Here is a 24,617-nt window from a genome sequence, read left to right on the forward strand (position 1 = left end):
CCAACGGGATTCCATTCCTATAAAAAGTCCTCCAAAAATCAAGTGTTCCTCACCCGCAGAAAAGTAAATAAAATCCAGTGTTCCTAATAGGCCCCAAATGTCTTAGGCGAGACTCTGGAGGGACACTATACACCCGATTTGACACAACTGATTACATATGGATGTCCACATCAGCGGAACGCCAAAATTGAATTGCCCTTGTCAGCATTAACGACACTACACAAGAGTAGAACCAGCACAGTTAAAGCCAACTTCAATGCACAATTCCAAACGGTCCGGCCGAGTCTGTTTAGAGGGTAAACGGACAGAAAGTGTGGCCCAATGCTGGGAGAAAACGGACAAATGCTCATTTTCGGTCCGCTTTCGACTTATTTCTGGCCCAAATTTGGGCCGCATTTGCGTCAAAGTGAACATCGCGCAGACGGGCGGGACACGCGCCCTTGTCCTCCACTGCCCCCCTCCCCGTCGGGGACACAGTCGCTCATTTTCTCTCCCCTATGAGGCATGCCCCTCCCCCCCCCCCCCCCGCCAGCCATAGCACGTCGCTGCCCATTTTCAGACCGCCTCCTCACTGCCTTGCCCGACAGCCCAAACCACGACCATCGCTCTCCATAGCTGGCACACGTCCGTCTTTCGGAGTAGTTCCTGCCGGTGTTTTCGGAGCGGTTCCCACCGCATCCGGTTCCAGGGGAGCTATGGCCGCTGTCCATACCCATCGACCCCAACACTTTCCGGCATGTGCTGCAACGGCCGCCGGACGCCCCGCCATCGACGCTACCCTTGCCTGATGCCTGCTTGGGCAGTACTAGGTGGTCTTCCCGGCCGTGTCTCCACTACAACCGCAAGGTGTTCGACACTTTGCTCACAAGGTACCATGGAAAGTGGGGATGAGTTTTTCCCCACAACTTCATTTGTTCATTGGACGATACATCCTCGGATGACAAAGACCTTGGTGGCTGCATTGGTCGTGAACGACCACATTGCTAGGTAGCGGCCTCGGTACAGGGGGGTCAATCTCGGGCCATGCTCCGGCCTTGAACCGCAATAGGGAGAGCAGCCAGGCTATGTTGTATGCTGACTACTTTGAGAATGTCGCGCTCTTCAAACCACATCAATTCCGTCGCCGGTTCTGGATGGCGAGACATGTGTTCAATCGTATTCGGGAGGTCATGGTAGCATATGACTCATACTTTCAGTGCAAAGAGGATGCCCTTGGCAAGCTTGGCTTCTCGTCTTACAAGAAATGCATTGCGGCTATTCGTATGCTTGCATATGGAATACCGGGCGATCTTGTGGATGAGTACGTGTGTATGAGTGAGTCCACATGTCTGCTATCAATGTACAGTTTCTGCAAGGCCGTGTTGGCAGTGTTTGGCCCTGAGTACCTGAGAGAGCCTACCGCCGCTGATACAGAGAAGCTGTTGGCGATCAATGCCGGCATGTGCTTTCCAGGCATGCTTGCTAGCATAGATTGTATACACTGGAAGTGGAATACCTGTCCATTTGCTTGGCAAGGGCAGTACAAGGGCCATGTGAAAGGTGTCACTGTCATACTAGAAGCGGTGGCTTCACAAGATCTTTGGATATAGCATGCTTTCTTCGGCATTGCTGGTTCTCACAATGATATCAACATGCTTCAGCGTTCTCTGGTGTTTGCAAGGCTTGCGGAAGGCCACTCCCCAGAGGTCAACTTTGAGATCAATGGCCACCATTACAACAAGGGGTACTACCTAGCTGATGGTATCTATCCTCAGTGGTCAGCTCTTGTGAAGACAACACCCAATCCGCAAGGAGAGAAGAGACAGAGAGTGCTAGGAAGGATGTGGAGCGTGCTTTAGGTGTGCTTCAATATTGATGGGATATGTTCGACATCTCGCACTGACATGGAGCACCGAGAAGATTTGGCAGGTGATGACTGCTTCTATGATCATGCACAACATGATCGTGGAGGAGGAGCATGCTAACACCATCTACGACCAAGGGTTTGATTTCTAGGGCATAAAAAAATTGTGCCATAGCACCAAGAACCGGCAACGTTTGAACAATTCACCCAATTCCATCGTGGCATGCGTGATTGGCATACTCATATGCAGCTCCATGTCTGGACCCCGATCCTAAGTCGCACCGATCTAGCATAAGACACATCATATCACTTTGCGGCCTCACGCACGGTAACCCACGGCTGCCGCCTTTACCTTGGCTAGGACCGTTTGCGTCTTTTGGCTCATGTATATGATTGCGATGCTAGCATCCATATGACAGAGAACCCGGGTCGACATGACTAGTCATAAACCAAGGTGGCACAAACGTATAGGGACGGGCATATGTAACCCAGCAATGCACGTGTCGGTCATCAACGTATGAACCCAAGTCGTAGCAAGCTACAAGGACTTAAAGGAACAACGCGTGATATTTCCCCGTAGGGGATGACACAGGAGCAAAGAAGGATACATGCTGGTCAATCCATGTGTTCCAGAGCGGTAGCAAACTACCAAGGCTCAGTGGAAGCACTGGGAGGCATTTCCTTGTAGGAAAGGCTACCAAAGGCAGATAACTAGGTGTTGAATTCCACACATACCAATGCATTTCAAAACATACACACAATATGCACGATATGTGTAGATACAACATGGCATCACAACATAACTCTACGACTCAAAGTATTTATTTAAGAGGCTCCGAGGAGCCTTACATAGCATGATATTACAAACATGGGTCTCATGACCCAACATACAAAGTCATACAAGCAACGGAAGCATAAACATGTCTGAGTACAAATAACTACAAAAGAAAAAGGCTGAGAAGTCTGAGTATCTACAAGACCCTCCATATGAACCAGACCTCTGTCTGAGATTCCCAAGCTACTCATCAAAGCTTACGTGGAACTACTAGTGAGACTGAAGTCTCTTTGCAAAAACATATATTAAGAAACCATGAGTACAAAGGTACTCAACAAGACTTAAATCAGAACTATCTACATATGCATCAATATGAACAAGGGTGTTGTGGGGTTTAACTACAGCAAGCCAGCTTTGACTCAGTGGCTATCGTGCACTATGACTACCAGTATTTTCTTTGGGTCAGAGAGCGCACACGAGTCCACATAGTCACCACATCAATACACCACTATGGATCCGCTCCCGTCTCCCTACGAGAAGGCCATCCATAGCACTCACACTTATCTTGCGCATTTTAGAGTATCCATTTAGAGTTGTCCATGAACAATGTAGCTTTCCAGGTAGTCCATATCCGAGGACGCGACTATTCAAATAGATCATTTATAACCCCACAGGTGTGTGCTTCTTCACACATGTTTCCACCACTTAGCGCCATATACCCGTCATGTATCTCAGCAACCTTCAAGCGGAAGCCCGGCATGGGTGTAGACCACGACCTGACTAACCACACAAGACTCTAGTCCAGATTTATCGCCTATCTGAGGTTGAACCCGCAAGGGAAGTCCGGCCGAAGTTTCCATCACGGCCCCAAACGATGTGTGCAGGGTTCCCCATTCCACCTCGACGGATGGTATTACGCTTGGTACACCGGGCCATAGTGTCTCTACCACATCATAGCCCACCCCTATGGTCAACGCTATGCACGGCCTCCAACACATATCCTACAAACACGAGAAACTAGTTGCAACTTCTGGGCAGAGATCAAGGCGATTAATAAGTCGAGTGGGGTCATATTTCAGGGCCCGGTGTGTGGTAGTAACTGTCTTGGATCACAAACACGAAACTCAGTTCCTGAGGACGGTCCCAATGAGACAACCCACCATGTACTCCTACATGGCCTCTCATCGCTACCTTTACCAAATCGTGTTCACACACTTAGCTCTCACACAGTAGAACATGAACACAACCATTCCAATTCATCGCCCAAATGAATCAGACCCGACACAACTCTAAGCAGAGCAGGCATAACAAGCAAGCATGGATGAGTAGTCACAACATGGCTCATGCAATTCCTACTCATGCTAGAAGGTTTTAACTATTTACTACGGCAAAGACAGGTCATGCAGAGGAATGGGTTCAACTACCACAACACGTAATAGTTGAATCGTTGTTGTCCTAGTGTAGTAAAAGAGAGCAAGAGTGAGAGAGTGGGATTGTATCAGAGTGATCAGGGGGGGGGGGGTTGCTTGCCTAGCACTTTCGAAGATAGTATAGCTCTTTATCGGTGTCAACGATCACAACATTGGAATCGTCTTCTACCGAGAAGGAACAAACACCGACAAATAGAGAAGGAACAACATACAATTCATGGCAATGATGCACATCCATATGCATGGTATGACATATTAAGGTACTGAATTCACCTAATGCAATGGTTAGTCATATTAATTGAAGTGGAATTCAAACATATAGAAAATTCCAACTACAAAACTAATTATCAAAATTGACCTAAACATGATTTGTCCTAAACAATGATGTTAAGTTGTTCAAACATGCATGATCATGGCATAAACAGATTCTTCATTTTTCTGATAATTTTTCATATATAATTCATTTCAGTCTGAGTTATAGTTGAATTTCTATGATTTTTAGAAGTTTTTAGCTATTTTCTAGAATTAATAAACCATTTAGACTTACTTAAAATCTAGAAATGTTTTATGACATCAGCATGACGTCAGCAAGTCAAGAGAGGTCAACCAGGTCAAAACTGACCAGTAGATCCCACTACGACGGCGGGTGGCGAGGATGGCGCCCGGACAGCTGTGCGCGAGAGAGACAGAGGAAGGGAGAGAGAAGAGAGTGAGGAGAGGGACAAGGAGCTCGTGGGGGTCCCGCTGGCGAGGCTAGAAGGGCCGAGGCGTCGCGGTGGATGCAGGAGCTGGCGCGCGCGCAACGACCACGTGCCCTACCTACGGAAAATCCTATTTGATGCTCTTAGCGTCAAACTGCCGGCGCTTCGCATAGGCGAGCGACCGAGCAGCGATGCAATGGGCCAGCCCATTTTTTAGCCTACAATCGCAACTAGCCAGCCGGTTTTCAAAACCTTCTAGAAGGTTCCCTCAACCGGTTTTTTGTTTTTTACTGGTTTTCTGTTTTCCTATGTTTTTTTTGTTTCTGTTTCTTTTTCCTCCTTTTCTTTTCTTTTGTTTTTTTTTGTTTTCTGTTACTTTTTCTTTTTTCCTTTTCAAGGTTATTTTATCTTTCTTAAACTAAATTCATGTTCGAAAATTGTTCTTAAATTTACAAAAATGTTCTGGCCTTTAAAAATATTCGAAATTTAAAAAAGGTCGTTTTTCAAAAAAAAAATCATAAATTCGAAAAATGTTCACAATTTTCAGAAAATGTTCTTGGATTTGATAAAATGCTGCAAATGCTTTTTCTCAAAATTTTCACAACTTTTCAAAAAAAGTGGGGTGTTAAAAAATGTTCGTGTTTTAAAAAAAAATGTTCTTGCTTCTAAAAAATGATAAAAAAATCAAAGACGATCATTTTTCCCAAAAATTCAAAAATGTTCGCATACATTTTTCAAAAATGTTCGCTTATTCAAAAAATTGTTTTTGTTCTTTCAATAAAAGTTCGGAATGTTTCTGGTGCAAAATTTCACAACTTTAAAAAAAATCCCATTTCGAAAAATGTTCATGTTTTCATTTTTTTGAAGTTTCAAAAAATGTTCCAGTGTCAAAAATTGTTCAGAAATTTCTAAAAAATGTTCATGTTTGCATAGTTTAGTCGGGAGTTTAAAATGTTCGCATTTGCATAGTTTTGTATTGGAATTTCAAAAAAATGTTCCTGTTTAAAAAAATATGTTCCTGATTTCGAAAAATGTTCATTATTTTCTAAAACATTTCAGTTTATAAAAAAACATTCTGAAATTTGAAAGGTATTTGCGTTTCAGAAGATACTCAGTTTTTCTAAAAAAAATGCATTCAAAATTCCGAATAATTCGGATCCGCCCTGCTGGTTGGTTCTTAAAGATTGACGCTGCTATCTAACTAGCGCTAGCTTAGCTGGTCGCAGGTCCTAGTCTGTAGCACGAGATCCCTGATTCGATTCCCTGCAAAGTTGATTTCTTTTAAGCTACCGTACAAGTCCGCTGGCGGTACTGGCAGGCCCAGTTAGAGGCCGCCTGTGCGAAGCGATGACACTTTGCCGCAGAGTGCGGCATATAGGAGGTTCCCCTGCCTACTGGCGCAAGGAGCAAGTCGACAGAGGGCTGCGGTGGTGGGCTGGGCTAATGCAGCTGAGCCGGCTGCACAGTAGTGGGCCAGGTAAGTTGCTAGGTGAGTCTCTCTCTCTCTCTCTCTCTCTCTCTCTCTCTCTCTCTCTCTCTCTCTCTCTCTCTGGGCTAATGCAGCTGAGCCGGCTGCACAGTAGTGGGCCAGGTAAGTTGCTAGGTGAGTCTGTTTTTCTGTTTTGATTTAATTATTTTGTCATTGTTTGAAAATCAAACAAATTCAAACAATGCCAAAAACTCCCCTGGATATTTTTATGTCACTAAATGGACTTCTCCAAATATACATAAAATATCTCATAGCATTTGAAAATATATTCATTATATATTATGAATATAATTCCAAATTCAAATAGAATACTGATTTAAATTCAGAGCCCAAATAATTCCTTAAAAATGTTCCAAATTTTTGGTTTCATATATAATTCTTTCCAAAATTCTCAAAACTATTTTTAGGGAATTTTGGATTCACTGAATGCATTTTCAAGGTTTTTGCCCTTTTTATTTAATTTTGGAGGCTTCAAATTTTCGCCAGTTCAAATTTTATTTGAATTTGATTATGATGCATGATGATTATGCAATGACAATCAAGACTAAGCTAGGGCTGTGATACTCTAGGATTTGGTTGAGCACATGTGGACTCACATTGGCAACCAGTAGATGTATCGGTTGAATTTCTTTTCATGCAAGACAAATTCGATTGGGTTGTAAGACTATTTGAATATATTTTTATTTTTATTGGGTTGCAAGATAATTTTGGATGTGGAACTATTTGATTTTAAACTATTTGTTATGTTTGATTTCATTCAAAGAATGCATACAGGCCTTCAGCTGCCGGACAAGATGCAGCCGGACGTTGGACGCACGGCCGGCGCATCCAGAGAAACGGCCGGACTACACCCCGTTACCGCCGCCAAACGGATGAAATCCACACCAAACAGACATCTGTTAGGGGTCATGCGTTTGAGTTGGCCTTATATATGCAGGCACAGCAGCCAGCAGTCATTCAAGTAAAAAGTGAACAAGAAATCATGACGAGTTGGCAGCCAATGACAAGCACTACACTTTCGTTTCTTTCTCAAGAAATGGCAAAAGCTTTTGCACTTGGATGCACTGTTAGAACGAACTTAATTGCAAGCATCATCAACTCTCGTACATTCAGGCGGCGATCGCTGGTAAAGATTCAACGGTACTGCAGCTTCTGAATCCCCCAAACCGTGACAAGCATCACCAAGGCACCAGTCTACGATTGAAGGCATTGTCAGCCGACGGAATAAAACTTGTCGAACAGTTCCTCGTACCAGATTTGGCCGCTCGGAAGGTGCTGCATGGTCTCCTCGCTACAAGGTCCAGGCTCCTAGATGAACAACCAAATGAAGAGTTTCATCACACAGCTAGAAGCCCAAGATCTCCAAGTTTGCCGCCACATCTGCAACACGACCGCACGGTGAAGTAGGGCCATGAAGCAGCAACCATTTACCATCTACAGTTCACAAGGTAGTTTCTAACTACACGAGCTGAACACTACGGGTATATATGTCAACGGTGTCTGGGTGTCAGTACATGAACCTTCCTCCTCAAACATGTGGCGAGATCATCAGACTACTGGCCAACCTTGGCAAGTCAAAAAGTATCCAGGGTTGGTAGCACATACAGATTTACAGAGACTGGCTCCTGCAGAACAAAGAATCCAGATGCGGCTATGTTAGTATATGGCATAGAAATTACTAGTAAATTCATATTGGTAGGTTGAGTGAAAAAAAGTGCCCCTTTAAAGTTGTTCAACCCCCGCAAGAAAGAAAGGAAGTGTCGTTCAACAAAACAAACTCCTATTTGGGTATGCTGAAATCTAGGGAAAGCCCAACGCACTATGGTGCTGATAACAGTGAAACAGGTACGTAACAAAACAACTTGGGTTTGAACAATCTACAGTCAACAATCTGCAAAATTGTCATATCTTATGCAGCAGTATGCACATGTTCCTATGACTCCATCCAAAATGCATATCTCACAAGACTTGGGTGCTGTCCAAGTACATGTTTTCGTGGTAGGTACTACAGGCTAGGTTTTGGACACCAGTGGTGAAGTCGGTACAGATTACTGATTTTACCTGGCATGATAGGACCAACTGAGTGCAAATCATTCAGGCACGAGGACTGGAAAGAAACAGCTCTTCTCTGGCTGCTCTTAGAAGATGTAACTAAGCTTAGCTAATATGGTAGGTCACAATCTTGTGCAGAACAGCAATCTACTGTCCCTACTACCGAGTATATATATGTAAGAGTAAAACTGTAATCCCTTATATTTCTTTCCCTATCAATAAAGCAAAGCGATTTATACTGTTGTGCCCTAAAAGTGGAAATGGTTCTACACCTCAAAATTTCTGTTATAACTTAATTCATCTATCATGCTTCAGTAAAACTTAACTCGTCTTGCTGGGAAGCAGTCCATCCCGGTTCATAAGCTTCCAGAAACCCAAGCTTTGCCTTGTTTGGGAGGTCATGCGGATGGACAAATGGAACCCCTTGCGGCCATCCGATTTCAGTTCGGATATTATCACAAGGACTGTCCAATGACCGTATGTGACTTTCACATTCTTTGAGATTGCAAAATCTCAGTTTGATGCCTCTCCTGTCTGCAATATCCTGGACACGCTCCTTGAGCACTCTCTGTGCCTCTAGGCGAAGTCTTTTGGAAGGAGGGAGTGACTTTGTTCTTGTAATTCCCTTTTTTTTCTTTGTCACGGAGTTAGGTGATGCTACATAAAACAATTAAACAAGTCATGGATACATGGTATTGCAGTGACAGGGCTGTCTCCAGGAATTTGGGGCCCCGGTGCGAAATACAAAAGGATTGTGTTACGGTGTGGTAATAATTTAGCACGATGCGCGCTCATCGCCACATATATCATTTGAGACATTATCACTCCATGATCTTTGCATGTGTGGTTGCTGAGCATCCAATCGCACTACCTGAATTCCATTGCCTTGGAGTACTAGAGGTTGCACATTCACGTGATATGAACACCAAGTAATAGGGTTCTAAATTTTAAAAATTCATACCCCCTCCATTTCATATTATTAGGTGCATTAGGAATTTAGAAAAAACCAGGTATATTTGATTTCTACCTGTTTGATTCCCTAATTTGCCCCTGGTTGGTCTACGGAAAAAAAAGGCCAATGGATTCCCTAAAAAAGGCCCATGAATGTTGCTTTGTGATTTCAGCTCCTCTTCAATTCTCACACATAACAGGCAGACCCAAAAATAAAGGAAGCATGCAGTAGGGAGTTCTGCCTTCTGCGAGAGAAAAATCTTTCTACTCCATCAATCAAAGGAATCCCATGCATGCAGGGAGATAATAAGGAGACTGCGGGGCCGTGTGTAAAGAAGGAAATAAAGCGCTAGCCGGTTTAATCGATCATGCATGACATCCTGTGCGTAATTAGTGCATGATTGGTGCGATTTGGGGGGCCCACTTTTTCGGGGCCCTGTGCGGTCGCTCACCTAGCACGCCCTCGCCGACGGCCCTGTGCAGTGGGACTCCCAGTTTGTAATCCATGAAGTCGTAGAAGTTTGATACACCATACCGACATTAACATGGTAATCAATTAGGATGGTATGAACTCTGAAGGACAATTAGGAAAACCATGTCTTCATTTCAAAACACACTATTATTACCATTGACAGGCCCTCGGAAATCGAACCTCCTAGAGTCCCGTCATGTTAGTGATACTGAAAGGCATAAAAAAAATCATATGTAATAATATTCATGTCAAGCAGGCACACGATTATTATTTGTTGTTTGCCTTATTGTTGGAACAAGCATGTTATTGCCCCAGCCAGCACAGGAGAGTAGTGGTGAGTGGTGACCAGTGTCCTGTAACAGCCCGGGGTAGCACCCCAAATAGAAATTGGTTGTTATTTTATTTTTGCATCATAAGTGTTGCATAAGCATCATATTGCATTAATTAAATTAAATAATTTGGATATTTTATTTGCCATTTGTTAAATGGTAAATAAGATCTGTCAGCCCAAAAATCTCTCCACACTTTGCACAAGTTTTTCTTGTGACATTTGTGAGCCACACAAACTGTTTAATTGTACAAGCCCCTAACTCCAACCTCTAGTTCAAATCTCCTCCATGCCCTTTTCTCTCTCTTATATTCAAATTCTTGTCAAACATTGCTCAAACCTTCTGGAAATTTTAGTGGAGCTTGGAAATCATTCAGAGAGGACACCATAAAGTTTTCTTTCAATTTGGAAATTATTTGGACCCCCAAATAATTCGTTTCCCTCCTTTTGTTTTCTGTTTTTAATTAAATAGGAAAAAATCTTTGCAGTGCACAGTTCAGTAGGCCCATTTCTTTTCTGTGCGGAGGACCCAACTAACTCCGCCTATGTTGTCTCAACATAGCGGGCCTCCCCCGCACGCGGTGGCGTGCCGTATCTTGATCTGGATACGGTGGCAAGTGAGCGAGGATCAGGTCGTCGCATCCTTAGAGGCGCGCTACATCGGCGCCCGGATGTAGTGGAAAATGAACAAGGGTCTTCGCATTTGACTCGACGAGTGCGAAGGGTAAGGAAGCTAGCCAAGCCTAGGAGGATCCGCTTAGGTAGCTGGAACGTAGGGTCTCTGACAGGGAAGCTCCCGGAGCTAGTTGATGCAGCGGCGTTGATATCCTTTGCGTCCAAGAAACCAAATGGAGACAGAAGGCGGAGGAGGTGGAGGATACCGGCTTCAAGCTGTGGTACACGGGAACGGCTGCAAACAGAAATGGCGTAGGCATCTTGATCAACAAGAGCCTCAAGTATGGAGTGGTAGACGTCAAGAGACGTGGGGACCTAGTTCTCAACGTTATCAGCGCGTATGCCCCGCAAGTAGGCCACAATGAGAACACCAAGAGAGAGTTCTGGGAAGGCCTGGAGGACATGGTGAGGAGTGTACCGATTGGCGAGAAGCTCTTCGTAGGAGGAGACCTCAATGGCCACGTGGGTACATCCAACACAGGTTTTGAAGGGGTGCATGGGGGCTTTGGCTATGGCATCAGGAATCAAGAAGGAGAAGATGTCTTAAGCTTTGCTCTAGCCTACGACATAATCATAGCTAACACCCTCTTTAAAAAGAGAGAATCACATCTGGTGACTTTTTGTAGCGACTAACACTAGCCAGATTGATTTCATTCTCTCGAGAAGAGAAGATAGGCGTGCGTGCCTAGATTGTAAGGTGATACCTGGAGAGAGTGTTGTCCCTCAGCATAAGCTGGTGGTTGCTGACTTCCGCTTTCGGATTCATTTCCAGCGGGATAAGCGTGCCAAAGTCGCTAGAACGAAGTGGTGGAAGCTCAAGGGGGAGGTAGCTCAAGCGTTCAAGGAGAGGGTGATTAAGGAGGGCCCTTGGGAGGAAGGAGGGGATGCCGACAATGTGTCAATGAAGATGGCGACTTGCATTCGTAAGGTGGCCTCGGAGGAGTTTGGAGTGTCCGGGGAAGGAGAGGCGAAGACAAGGATACCTGGTGGTGGAATGATGATGTCTAGAAGGCGATTAAGGAGAAGAAAGATTGTTTCAGACGCCTATACCTGGATAGGAGTGCAAACAACATAGAGAAGTACAAGATGGCGAAGAAGGCCGCAAAGCGAGCTGTCAGCGAAGCAGGGGGTCGGGCGTATGAGGACCTCTACCAGGAGTTAGGTACAAAGGAAGGCGAAAGGGACATTTATAAGATGGCCAAAATCCGAGAGAGGAAGACGAGGGATGTTGGCCAACTCAGATGCATCAAGGACGGAGCAGACCAACTCCTGGTGAAGGACGAGGAGATTAAGCATAGATGGTGGGAGTACTTCGACAAGCTGTTCAATGGGGAGAATGAGAGTTCTACCGAACTGGACGACTCCTTTGATGAGACCAGCAGGCGTTTTGTGCGGCGAATCCAGGAGTCTGAGGTCAAGGAGGCTTTAAAAAGGATGAAAGGAGGCAAGGCAAGGGCCCTGATTGTATCCCCATTGAGGTATGGAAAGGCCTCGGGGACATAGCGATAGTATGGCTAACCAAACTTTTCAACCTCATTTTTCGAGCAAACAAGATGCCAGAAGAACAAAGACGGAGTATATTAGTACCAATCTTCAAGAACAAGGGGGATGTTCAGAGTTGTACTAATTACCGTGGAATTAAGCTGATCAGCCATACAATGAAGCTATGGGAGAGAGTCATTGAGCACCGGTTAAGAAGAACGACAAGCGTAACAAAAAATCAGTTTGGTTCCATGCCTGGGAGGTCGACCATGGAGCCATTTTTTTGGTACGACAACTCATGGAGAGATACAGGGAGCAAAAGGACTTGCATATGGTGTTCATTGACTTGGAGAAGGCCTATGATAAGATACCGCGGAATGTCATGTGGTGGGCCTTGGAGAAATACAAAGTCCCAGCAAAGTACATTACCCTCATCAAGGACATGTATAATGTTGTGACAAGTGTTCGAACAAGTGATGTCGACACTGATGACTTACCGATTAAGATAGGACTGCATCAGGGGTCAGCTTTAAGCCCTTATCTTTTTGCCTTGGTGATGGATGAGGTCACAAGGAATATACAAGGAGATATCCCATGATGTATGCTCTTTGCGGATGATGTGGTGCTAGTTGACGATAGTCAGACGGGGGTCAATAGAAGTTAAGAGTTATGGAGACAAACCTTGGAATCGAAAGGTTTTAGGCTTAGTAGAACTAAAACCGAGTACATGAGGTGCGGTTTCAGTACTACTAGGCGCGAGGAGGTTAGTCTTGATGGGCAGGTGGTGCCTCAAAAGGACACCTTTCGATATTTGGGATCAATGTTGCAGAAGAATGGGGGTATTGATGAAGATGTGAACCATCGCATCAAAGCCGGATGGATGAAGTGGCACCAAGCGTTTGGCATTCTCCGTGACAAGAGAGTGCCACAAAAGCTAAAAGGCAAGTTCTATAGGACGGCGGTTCGACCCGCAATGTTGTATGGCGCTGAGTGTTGGTTGACTAAAAGGCGACATGTTCAACAGTTAAGTGCGGCGGAGATGCGGATGTTGAGATGGATGTGTAGCCACACGAGGAAGGATCGAGTCCGGAATGATGATATACGAGATAGAGTTGGGGTAGCACCAATTGAAGAGAAGCTTGTCCAACATCGTCTGAGATGGTTTGTGCATATTCAGCGCAGGCCTACAGAAACTCCAGTGCATAGCGGACGGATAAAGTGTGCGGATAATGTCAAGAGAGGTCGGGGTAGACCGAATTTGACATGGGAGGAGTCCGTAAAGAGAGATCTAAAGGGTTGGAGTATCACCAATGAACTAGCTATGGACAGGGATGCGTGGAAGCATGCTATCCATGTGCCAGAACCATGAGTTGGTCGCGAGATCTTATGGGTTTCACCTCTAGCCTACCACTTGTTTGGGACTTGTGTATATGTGGATTGCCTAGCCCTTTCCATCAGTTCGGCCTTTTGGTTGTGTTGGCTAGTGCATGAAGTTTACCAGTTCTTCCCCACCATTCGTCGTCCGTTGTCGTCAAATTGCTCTCTGCCGTTGTGCCCTCTCCAACTCCTCCATCAACTCCACGACATCCATGGGCATCTCCTGGCGCGTTCCCAGCAAGCACAACTTTCCCTAGCTCCTCCGCAAAACCACGCTCTGGCGGCTACCTCTGTCGTCGCTCTGGTCCTCCACAACCTTCCTGTCTGCACCGGCACCCTCTAGGTGATACCGGCCTTGTCGCCGTCGGCATCTCCGGCTTCCATAGCTCATGCTTGTGCTGCCGCTAGACGCACCACGTCGACCGCACCCCATAGCTCCTCCTTCCAGGCCAAAGAGTGGTCGGGAGCACCCTCCCCATGCATCACCGCCATGCCCACTGGTTGCGAGAGGGCGCCGCCACGATTTATTTTCCCGTCCGAGTCCATGACATGTGGGCCCAGTCCGGTTTTGTCCAACCGAGCCGGTTTATTTTGGCTGGCTGGTTCTCATTAGCCGGTCCGTCTCGATGCAGTATGGCTTAGTTCTTTTCAGTTAGACCCTAGGCCGCAGGCATGTGGATCCGTCCGACCAAGTTAGCTATTGACCAAGCCAGATGAGCCCATGGCCCGCCCATCAGCCTCCCTGGTTAGGGTTGGCTTTGATGTGAAACCCACAACTTACCCACGACCACATCACTGCACAGTCAGCCTTCCCCGGTCCCGCTGTCAGTCACACAGGCTAGCTTTGCCGTGATGCAAAATATTCTAGGGATTATAATTATAACTATAATTTCTAGAAAATCATTTAATCTTGTATTATTCATACATTTTAATATATAGCTCCAAATTTGACAAGTTATATATGAAACTTGCTCCGAAAATTGTGTAGATCATGAATATGCCATTTGCATCCATGTTTGAACTGTTTAACATGTTTTCATTTAAATTGCATTAATTACATGCCTAATTAATAACTAAACCATCCTAGGTCATATTGATATGATTAAACATGCTATTTTGATCAGCATGATGCATAGACCATTAATATGTCATATTGATGCACGTTTGCACCAAGTAAAATTGGGATTAGGCTTATTCCACAATTAACCTTTCTTTTGTTATACAGTATTTGGGGAATGCTTTACATATATTTCCAGATTTCATTTAAAATGTGTGCAGATAGTCCTAGTTTATGCATCTCACCATCCTTACCGTGTTCATCCATGTTAAGCACCCTTGACAACCTTCATCCTTAATTGCCGTGGTTAATCAACATGTCATATATTACATGTTAACCCATTAACTTGATTCATGTGGCATTTGCATATCATTCTTGCCATGTCATGCATCACATATCATGAACATGTTGGATCCTTTGACGCAATAGTAAGACTTGAATTTGTTGTTCCCTTTCCAGTATTGTTTCGCTTCTTCACGGATAGGATCCGGATATGATGTGAGCTACTAACAAGGTTTGCGAACGTACCAAGCGTGGATTCCAAGCAAGACTTACAACCCCATCCTTGATCATGCCTTACCCATGCTCTCTCCCTCCTTATTGCGCTAGGGTTACGGTGCTTAGTGGTTTGCGATACCTATTCCTTGCATGGCCTGATTTTGATCCTCTAGCATATTATTGCCTTGGTTATACTTGTCCTAGGATGACCTGCTTCATTTCAACCTTGCCATGTTAGTATGCATGCTTAGGATTTATGCTTTACCAGGTTGTCTGCTGCTTTATCCTGCTTATGGGTAGTTATTAACCTAGCTCTGTTACACTCTTTTATGCCATGAAGTTATTTGTGCAATTATATGAAATGTGGTAGTAAGTTAGGAAGGTAACGGTGGGAGGCCATGCATGGTTTATGCATCGGTGTTTTGTTCCACTCCAGCCGACCTAGGACCCAAGTTCTTGTTGTCTTGATCCGAAACGAGCGCACTAACCATACGTGGAGGTTTATGAGGCCTTCCTTGACCGAGTACCTGAAACTGCAGACCTAGTCCAGGGGTCACAAGCTGTTTTTTCATTTGCCTTTTGTACTTTGAACCATAGGGGGATTCCCTGGTGGCTCGCAAACTTTGTGGAGTGGAAGGCGGTTATTCCCGGGTTCGGGCGCTAGCCGATCCCTGTCGTGTACCACATTTAGATGAGTCTAACTCGGAGCTACGGCGGGACTATCGATTCTGGTTAAACTCAACCGGGTGCCTCCCTGGACTTGGATGTAGCGTAGGGGAGTGTCATAGTTGATCAAAACCCCGCTGGTACATGACATAATGTGCTTAGCTGGCCTTTTAAGGACGATCAAACGTGTGGGTCCATTGGCACACCCCTACAGGGTTAACTCTATTCGAATTGCTGCGTCCATGGATATGTACGACTTGGTGATTGATCTAGGTTCACAGCACAACTTTAACTATTAATCTCTAAAACTTGCCCACCCTTAATCCTGTTAGCTAATAGGCCGTATTACCACTTAAACTAATTAAATAACACCTGGCTACTAGTGTGAGTGCCTTGGGGATTCTTCTTCATGGGAATGTTATGAAAGCAACTTATCTCTATTGCATAGCCCATGGGGCATATATACATTACACATGATTTGGGTACAAGGAAAGTAAACATGGTCTAATAAGGACTCCTAGATCTGTACTAGTACTTCCTAACACCCCCCCCCCCTTTTGTAATGCAAAGCGAATGCAACAACATTGCATTTGAAGAAGTGTAACACTAGGAAAAAAATGATAATCCAAAATCCGCGTCTTGAGACTGTCGTCGTACCATGAAGGGTCTTCAAAACCTATCAAGTCAAGCCAAAAGGAATAAAGAATGGCACACCAGAGGAAGACACCGCATCAATAGAAGATACAAGAGAGGTATCAAAAGAAGATGGGTTGTCAAAAGAAGATGGCACATCAAGAGAATGAAGCATTGCGCAGAAAATCATAGCCCACAACAACTGACGGCGAAAGAAGCTCTGCGGCTAAGGACAATGGGCATAGATCGACAATGCAAAAGAACTCCATGAAAATCCTAGGGCAAGTAGGCCACAAAAGTTGTATAGAAAGGACCAGAACCAGAAAAAGGTTGACGGACAAAGGTATTGTGGACTCGCATGGCATGAGAAACACAAAATATCAACGGATTTGATGGACGCAACAGAAAACAAAGAAAACTAGAAAGCACATACTAGACTAGATGCAATGGCAGCGGAAGAGCACACAACAACGAGAGCACACAACAACGAAACACGACGCATGTGCGAGACGGGACCAATATAGGAAACACCGTCAAGAGCCAGCGGACGGCGAGGGCGATGCATACCCAGCGAGAACAGCGGCAGGTGGCAGCTAGCGCGGCTAGCAAAGGCTAGCAGAAGCTCCTGGTGAACGAAAGCAGAGCACAACCAGCCAAGAAGAGGAACCGGCGGATGCAGCGGGGGCAGAATCTGGTGGCCGGCGGTGGAGATCGGCGGCCGGCTGCGGAGATCGGATCCAGAGGCAGCCGGCTCAATCATGTGTTTGATCCAAAGGCTGGCTGGCGGCGGGATTCGTTGGAGATCGGCAGCTAGCGGCTCGATCCTGTGTTCGATCCAGAAGCAGACGGCTCGATCAGGAGTGGCGGGCGGCACACCATGGGGGCGGATGGGACGAGGGAAGGAGCCGGCCTAGGTGTGGAGGTAGCAGCAGCAGCCGTGAGAAATCTGGCGGCTACGGGAGAGAAAAGAAAACAACGGGACCAAAAAGTTTGGTGGCGACGCGATAGTGGATCAATAGCACGAGTTGCGCGTGCTAAAAAAAACCTAAGCTCTAATACCATGTTATGAAAGCAACTTATCTCTATTGCATAGCCCATGGGGTACAAGGAAAGGAAACATAGTCTAATAAGGACTCCTAGACCTATACTGATACTTCCTAACAGGGAGATGCGGGGAAGAATGCAAGGTAGTGTTATCTTTTACAGTAGGCATAATTGGTTCATATGCGAGCCTTACTTATGCGCTCTCATTCCTTATCTCTAATAGAAGCAAGTTGTAGCGTGTCTCTATAGAATGCTTAGCGCTTGAAGCCGCTGAAACCACATACATACCATTCCTTGAGAATGATGCATATGTAGTGCAGATCTGATGTAAGTCTTGCAAGTACAGTTGAGTACTCACCTTGCTTAATTATTCTTTTTCCATGGATTGTTGCAATCCAGACGGTAGCATTTCAGGAAGCACGTGTGTTATGGACAATGTCAGGTGGTTATCCCACAGACAATGATCTTGGCAGGGATATGGACGCCCTTTGCTTTTCTTTAAAGCCTTCTTAAGGCATTTGTATTGTTTACATGTCTAAGGTATATTTGCTTCCGTTGTATGAGTTGTATTTTGGTCGAAAGGCCCTTGTTGTCTTCATTCGTTATATTTGACTCTCCGGAGTTGTTGTATTTCTATGTTGTTGTTGCAGATTCTTTCGTGACTTGTGTTGTGATACCGACCGTTCCACCCAGATGGCATCCACGTTCCACATGTACATCGTGTGAAGGTGGCGCCTTAGGATCGATATTATGTAGAGGCTAGCCGAGGTTGCTAGATCTGCATAGTGCCGGTCCGGGGTGATACATGGCCTACCCTCAAGCTTGAAATCCCCTTGATTAATAGCCCTATGTGAAGCTCCTATGCTGATCTGATTTAGCATCAAAATTGGGGCCTAATTCATCTAGCAATCAATCTTGGCCCCTCTTTAATTTTGTTCCGCTCGTGTACCCTTGCACTCCACCACCCAGAACTCATATATGACAAATTACACTTCTGTGAGACTGCACCACATTATTCATCAGAAATATTATCTAGAACAAAGTATGACTTTTGGCAGTCAGACTATGGCTCATAAATTAGGACAGAAGGAATAAGGAATGTGCTCGTCCTGGAGGAAATAACAACAACATGGGGGCACAACAATAGCTTCAAGCATAATTCACATAGCAAAGACTGGGAGGTAATAACTTACCATCCTGCTCTGCCTGGGATGATGATTCATTGTTCTTGGGAAAAAGTTGATCAGCAGAATGATCTGTTTGCATGAACTCAGTAACTGTTACGGGGACCTGAAACTGAGTATCAACACCATGACCAGCAGCTCCCATCTCTGAACCACCAGGCCTAGCAACAAATCTCGGTGTGAGCTTAAACGCCAAAGAACAACGCCCAAACATACATCCCTGCAAGTTTCCAACCTCTGTCTTGTGCACAGCTGGATTTACATAGCCAGAGGTTTCCTGATAAAGCGCAAGGCCAGGATATACAACAATATCATGTGGACCAAGGTCCCCATCAACAAGAATCCAGCGTCCATGCAAGTCCTTGATATATAAGCCTGACCTATCAGACTTAACTAGTGTAAGCAAAGTCTTGTCGATCTGTTGCTCCTGCTCAGAAAACATGAGCAATTGACTGTCATCGGGAGAAGCAATACCATGCTGCTGTGCTTCTTCAAATGATGGCCTCGAATGGCAACATGCTGAAAGAACAGAGGACGACACTTCCTGGCTTCTCAATGGCATGTTGTCGAGTATCTCAGTAAACACACAACTACGGAGATTCAGTGAGAAGCTAACCGCATCCAAGATATCTCGGCAAACTTTCCCAAGCATTGAAAATATGTCGGGCAGCCCAGACGGGGACAATTCCATTGCGCCACCATGCTCTCTGACAGTAACACCAGGCCTATAATCATACATTTCCAGCCACATTTGAGGATCTGCATAGTAACCAGATGTCTTCCACTCGCGGGCGTCATCCGAATGGACAACATCGCCCACCGAATCATACACTCGCTGGTGGAAGAAGAGGCGAGCGGAGTCCAGACCAGACCTTAAGAGGGCAGCATCGGCCGGAGGCAGCTGGATGATGGCTGCCGAGTACTGAGCCAGCGACTGCATCAGTGTCGATACGCATATCTTGTAGCTGTCGGAAGCGAGGCCCTCGACGGCCGCGAGATCGCCGAGGCGCACGCGGCCGAGAGACGGGAGAATGTCCCCTCCCGCGTCATCCATTGATGGAGATGGTTCTTGAATCTTGATTTCCAGGGGAAGTCTCAGCGCGGGCATGGATGTTTAACTGAATCCCCCTAAAAGATTCTTGAAATATAAACTGCGGCGACTCTTGTGGGGTCAACTGAAATCGATCTTGCGCGCTGAAGAACACTGGCGTAATCGGTGGAGAGCTCGATTAGATTTGGATTTGATTGCTGCAAGCAACATAAAAACAGAACTGATACCCGAGAACGAAGAATGTCATTACAGCAATCCATCGGATCACAGATAGGGTTCCTCACCATCATCACCAGTAAAAGAGAAACATATCCAAGCCGGGACGATTCGCTTCTTCACTCCACGCCTGCGAGAAGGCTCGGGTGCAGAAGGGGGTCTGGCATGTTGTCTCGTCTCCCGTCGCCGGCGGAGAGATTGCCGGGTGACGAGGCACACGAAATTGTGAGGAAGGACTGAGACTGAGAAGTGAATAATAACCAGCTAATTTACGTATTTTGATGGTTCAACACTAATTATATCCCCATCTAGAAAACACTAATTATATCTGATTTATGCCTTACACTTACCATATTTTATATTTTGATAAGATTTAATTTAATTTAAGTATGGGTAGAGAATACAAGATTTGATTTGAATATTTGTAGGGGAAGGAAAGGAAAAATTCAATTCAGTTATGATTTTGGTAAGATTTTCTTGTGATTTGATTGAGTTAATGCAGGACGTGATTTTGGGAACATAGCGATTTGCTTAGATTATTCTAAATTACTCTATTTACGTTGGTTTAACTTTAGAGAAAAGTATGTTTGATCACTTATATTCACCAAAAATATACATTTGGTCCCTCAAAAAAATTCGAGAGACATTTCGTCCCTCATGTCTCAAAATCGGACACAATTAGTTCAAAACCAGAAACGGAGTGGTATTGGGCTGACGTCTCCCGGTTTTACCTCCAACATCCCATGTTGACTGCTATGTGTTGCTGGGCCCACTCGAACCTCGGCTCCTAGTCTCCCACTTCGAAGCCAAAGAGAAAAAAAAACTCACCCCTCGTTGACTCCCGTTCCCACATCGCCGCTGACACCCACCACTTCGTCTCCTACCCCTCTCCTCACAGATCAGGCGGCTGCCAAATCCACCTCACACCCCCACTGCACCTACGGCGACCCTTTCTCCTCCCACGACCACCTACGACATTGCCATCTACGTCGGCTGATTCCTCCGTCCGCCGATGACGCGCGTCACGCTCCCTCCGCTGCTTCCTTCCCCAAGCTAGATCCGCTGCTCCCGGCCTCGCGACCATGGCTGGGATTTTGGGCATGACTCCGGTGACCTTGGGTGCTCCTCGTCGTCGCCTATTGTGCCCCATCTCGCGGCTGCAGCAGTGCTCTTGGCAAGCAGATGAGGCGGGTGACGACGCAGCCGTGCGCATCGAGGACAACTCCGGCCACCACGACTATGGTGCGGGACAGGGCATGGCGAGGCAGAGCTCGCCGCCGGATCTGAACATGTGGCTAGGTGGGGGTGGCGCGTCGCTCTAGATCTCGTCAGAATCGGGCACGCCCCGTGTGAGGGAGTCTTGGACTAAGGGTCCTCGGGCTGCTGCCTATCTCTTATGGGCCGGACAGGTGGGCCGCTCTGCAACTACTAGAAGGCCGAGCTATAAGGCGACTCTGTGTCCGGACAAGAAACCTTCGAAGCCTTGGTGTGTCCTCCAAGTCAAGATAGGAGAATCGGCATGTTTATCCCTTTGTTGTAACCGACCATGTGTAACCCTAGTACCCCCGGTGTCTATATAAACCAGAGGGTTTAGTCCGTAGAGGCTAGAAGAAGAACCATCATCCTACTTACCTAGGGTTTAGTTCATCTGATCTCGTGGTAGATCGACTCTGTAACCATCCTATACACATCAATACAATCAAGCAGGACGGAGGGTTTTACCTCTTCGAGAGGGCCCAAACCTGGGTAAATACTGTCCCTGTGTCTCATGTTCCCCATTGATACAAGATCCACAGCTCGGGACCCCCTACCCGAGATCCACCGGTTTTGACACTGACATTTGTGCTTTTATTGAGAGTTCCGCTGTGGGATCGCTGAAGGATCGATGGCTTGCCTAGTCATCGGAGATGGCATCCGCACCGGGGACATCTTTGTTCCCGGCCAGCTCTTCGCATTCGGTGGCATCGTTTGCACGCCAACTCGAACGGTCACCTCGACCAGGTCGACAGCTTTGCCCCTAAGCGTCAAATCAGGTTCGGCAACTTAGAGTACGTCATTGATGCTCGGGGCGATCTGATCTTCACCGGGTTCTCGGCCTTGCCTGAAGAACCTGAAAACCCTGAAGGTTTGACTTCGAACTCTCTTCCCGACCCTATCCCTGGGTCTGCCCTTACCTCAGATCCAGCTTCAAGCCCAGATATGACTTTGGCATCCGAAGACCAGGAGTCAATCCTGGCCGGACTTGCCCCTCACACCACCATACCGAAGGTTGGCTCCGAAGAAATCCCGGATACCGATTTGTCTAGTCTCTCCCTATTAAGCGAGATGCTAGATCGGATCCAGACGATGAATATTACGGATGACCCATCCTTGACCTATGCTCGGATCGGTCTTGAGGCAGGCCATGGGGAATTTTACGTCCCACCCACCACCCACTTAGTAGCCACAGTCGAAGATTTAACCGACATGCTGAACTACGCTTCTGAGGAGGCCAACGACATGGATGAAGATGTTGACGCCACAGCTCATACTGCTATTGCCCCTCCCACTACTGGACGGTGGACGGCCATCTCCACCTACGATGTCTATATGGTGGACACCCCCAACGATAAGGGCGATGACACCAATGGAAAGAACGGCAACAGCACCCCCAGAAAAGATGGCGATAAGCCCAGCGAGGAGCCGCCCAAACGTCGACAACAGCGCAGACGATCCAAGGGGCATAGGGGCAGGGAAAGCAACACGGGCACCGGAGAAAACGATACCCCGGACAATATGGAAGACCTAGCGACCACGTTGCCCTCGAGCAACAGCTCGATGACTCGGAGGGGCACGAGGATCAGTACAACCCTAAGGACCTCAATGACTCCCTGGACAACAACCACCTCCCTCTCTCCGAAGAGGAGGCAGCCTCGAAGCCGAGGATTTCATCGTCCCTGAGGACCCGCCGGATCAAGAACGGTTCAAGCGGCAACTTATAGCCGATGCACGAAGCCTGAAGAAGAAGCAAAAGCAGCTGAAAGCCGAACAAGACACCCTCAACGACAGATGGACGAAAGTCCAAGCAGCCGAAGAAGGGTATGGCAATGAGCGGCAAGATCAGAACAAAATCTACCTACGCCGACGTTTGTTGCCACAATTCAACGATGAGGCCCTTGAGCCCGCACCCCCAAGATATACTCAGGCACACCAGCCCAACCGCCCCCCTCGAGGACGGGATAGGACGGCTGGAGAGGCCGAAGACCCACCCGCACTACCTCGGCGGAGAGGCAAGGAACCATTGTTGCCAGAGGACCCATACGACCTACGACATGACCTGGCCACTAGAGCAGGTCAGACAAGATCCATATATGGATCTAGAGGATACACTCCCGCTGGACGGGATGGATACCAAGCTTGGCGCGACTGAAACGATAGAGCTCGGGAGCAGCACCGGGCCCGGATGGCAGCCGATCTCCAGCGTGACATGGCCCGCGTTAGGAGCGGCACTCACCCAATGTGTTTTTACAGATGAGGTGATGCAGCATCAGTTTCCCGAAGGGTTTAAAACCGTAAACATCGAACAATACGACGAGACAACATACCCGATCGTGTGGATTGAAGACTTCCTTCTACACATTCATATGGCCCGAGGAGATGATCTCCACACCATAAAATACCTGCCATTAAAGCTTAAAGGACCAGCCAGGCATTGGTTGAACAGCCTCCCCGAAAACTCCATTGGGAGCTGGGAAGAGCTTGGGGATGCTTTCCGAGCTAACTTTCAAGGCACTTACGTTCGGCCTCCAGATGCCGATGACCTGAGCCACGTGGTCCAACAGCCCGGTGAGTCAACCCGGCAATTTTGGAATCGGTTCTTGACTAAGAAGAACCAAATCGTCGACTGTCCGGATGTTAAGGCGATAGCCGTGTTCAGACACAACATTCAGGACGAATGGCTAGCTCATTAGCTCGGCCAAGATAAGTCAGAGACAATGTCGGCCCTTACCTCACTCATGACCGGCTTTTGCATGGACGAAGACAGCTGGTTGGCTCGTAGAAGCAACAACCCCGAAGACCCCGACACCTCAGAAGTCCGGGACAGAAATGGGAAACCACAACACAACAAGAACAAGCGTCGACACAATGGTGGTGAAGCCAAGGACACGGCAGTAAATGTCGGATTCAGCAACTCAAAATTGGGACCGCGGAAGAACCCTCTAAAGGGAACATGGACGGCCCGACCGCGCTCGACAAAATCATGGATAGGCCCTGCCAGATCCATGACACCCCAGAAAAGCCCGCCAACCACACCAACCGTAACTATTGGGCGATCAAACAGGCTGGTGCTTGACCCCATTATCTATGGGTATCACCTAACTAGAGTCCTCATGGACAGAGGAAGTAGCTGTTGGGGACACACATAACAGGTAGGCCCACGAAGGGTCGAAATATCATAAAGCATGGGGTCCACACATCAGGTGGGTCCAGATAAATCTCATACATACATACTTTCCACTTGGACATATCAACGTACCGTCCACTCGGAAGACAGTCGACCACTCGGTCGTATGGCTCACTCGGATATGCGAAGACCAACAGTCGACAAGGCAATCAAAGCATCATCTTATTAGTAGGCTGACGTTACGGCATCAACACCCCACTTTGTAACATAGGAGGTGAGGGGGTGGCGTACTCTATATAAGCCACCCCC

General features: G+C 46.7%; 1 protein-coding gene across 7 annotated transcripts; it reads right to left on the minus strand.

The window, feature by feature from the left end:
* Positions 1-7,112: 7,112 nt before the first annotated feature.
* LOC109783953 (uncharacterized) lies at positions 7,113-20,208 on the minus strand. 7 transcript variants are annotated; one of them, XR_006669956.2, is made up of 5 exons: positions 19,993-20,195; positions 18,667-19,905; positions 8,617-8,947; positions 7,759-7,863; positions 7,240-7,618 (listed from the first exon to the last, which is right to left on the minus strand). XR_006669956.2 is itself a non-coding variant. In XM_073508444.1 (4 exons), exons 2-4 carry the CDS (start codon positions 19,763-19,765, stop codon positions 7,848-7,850), a joined length of 1,446 nt encoding a protein of 481 aa, XP_073364545.1. In that variant the 5' UTR covers positions 19,766-19,861; positions 19,993-20,208; the 3' UTR covers positions 7,113-7,847. The 7 variants fall into 7 exon arrangements, 6 of the variants coding, with proteins under 6 accessions (XP_073364545.1, XP_045088923.1, XP_020198121.1 ...); XM_073508444.1 differs by having other exon boundaries at positions 7,113-7,863; positions 18,667-19,861; positions 19,993-20,208; XM_045232988.2 differs by lacking the exon at positions 8,617-8,947 and having other exon boundaries at positions 7,113-7,618.
* Positions 20,209-24,617: the final 4,409 nt, after the last annotated feature.

Source organism: Aegilops tauschii, chromosome 2 (genome assembly GCF_002575655.3).
Source record: "Aegilops tauschii subsp. strangulata cultivar AL8/78 chromosome 2, Aet v6.0, whole genome shotgun sequence".
NCBI lineage: Eukaryota > Viridiplantae > Streptophyta > Magnoliopsida > Poales > Poaceae > Aegilops > Aegilops tauschii.

What these genes read in the sequence shown, in the direction of transcription:
- LOC109783953 (XM_073508444.1), bottom strand. Translation starts at nt 19,765, where the DNA reads ATGCCCGCGCTGAGACTTCCCCTGGAAATCAAGATTCAAGAACCATCT. An exon ending in ATCCCAGGCAGAGCAGGATG is followed by an intron (nt 8,948 to 18,666) that starts GTAAGTTATTAC and finishes TGTTTTATGTAG; the next exon opens with CATCACCTAACTCCGTGACA.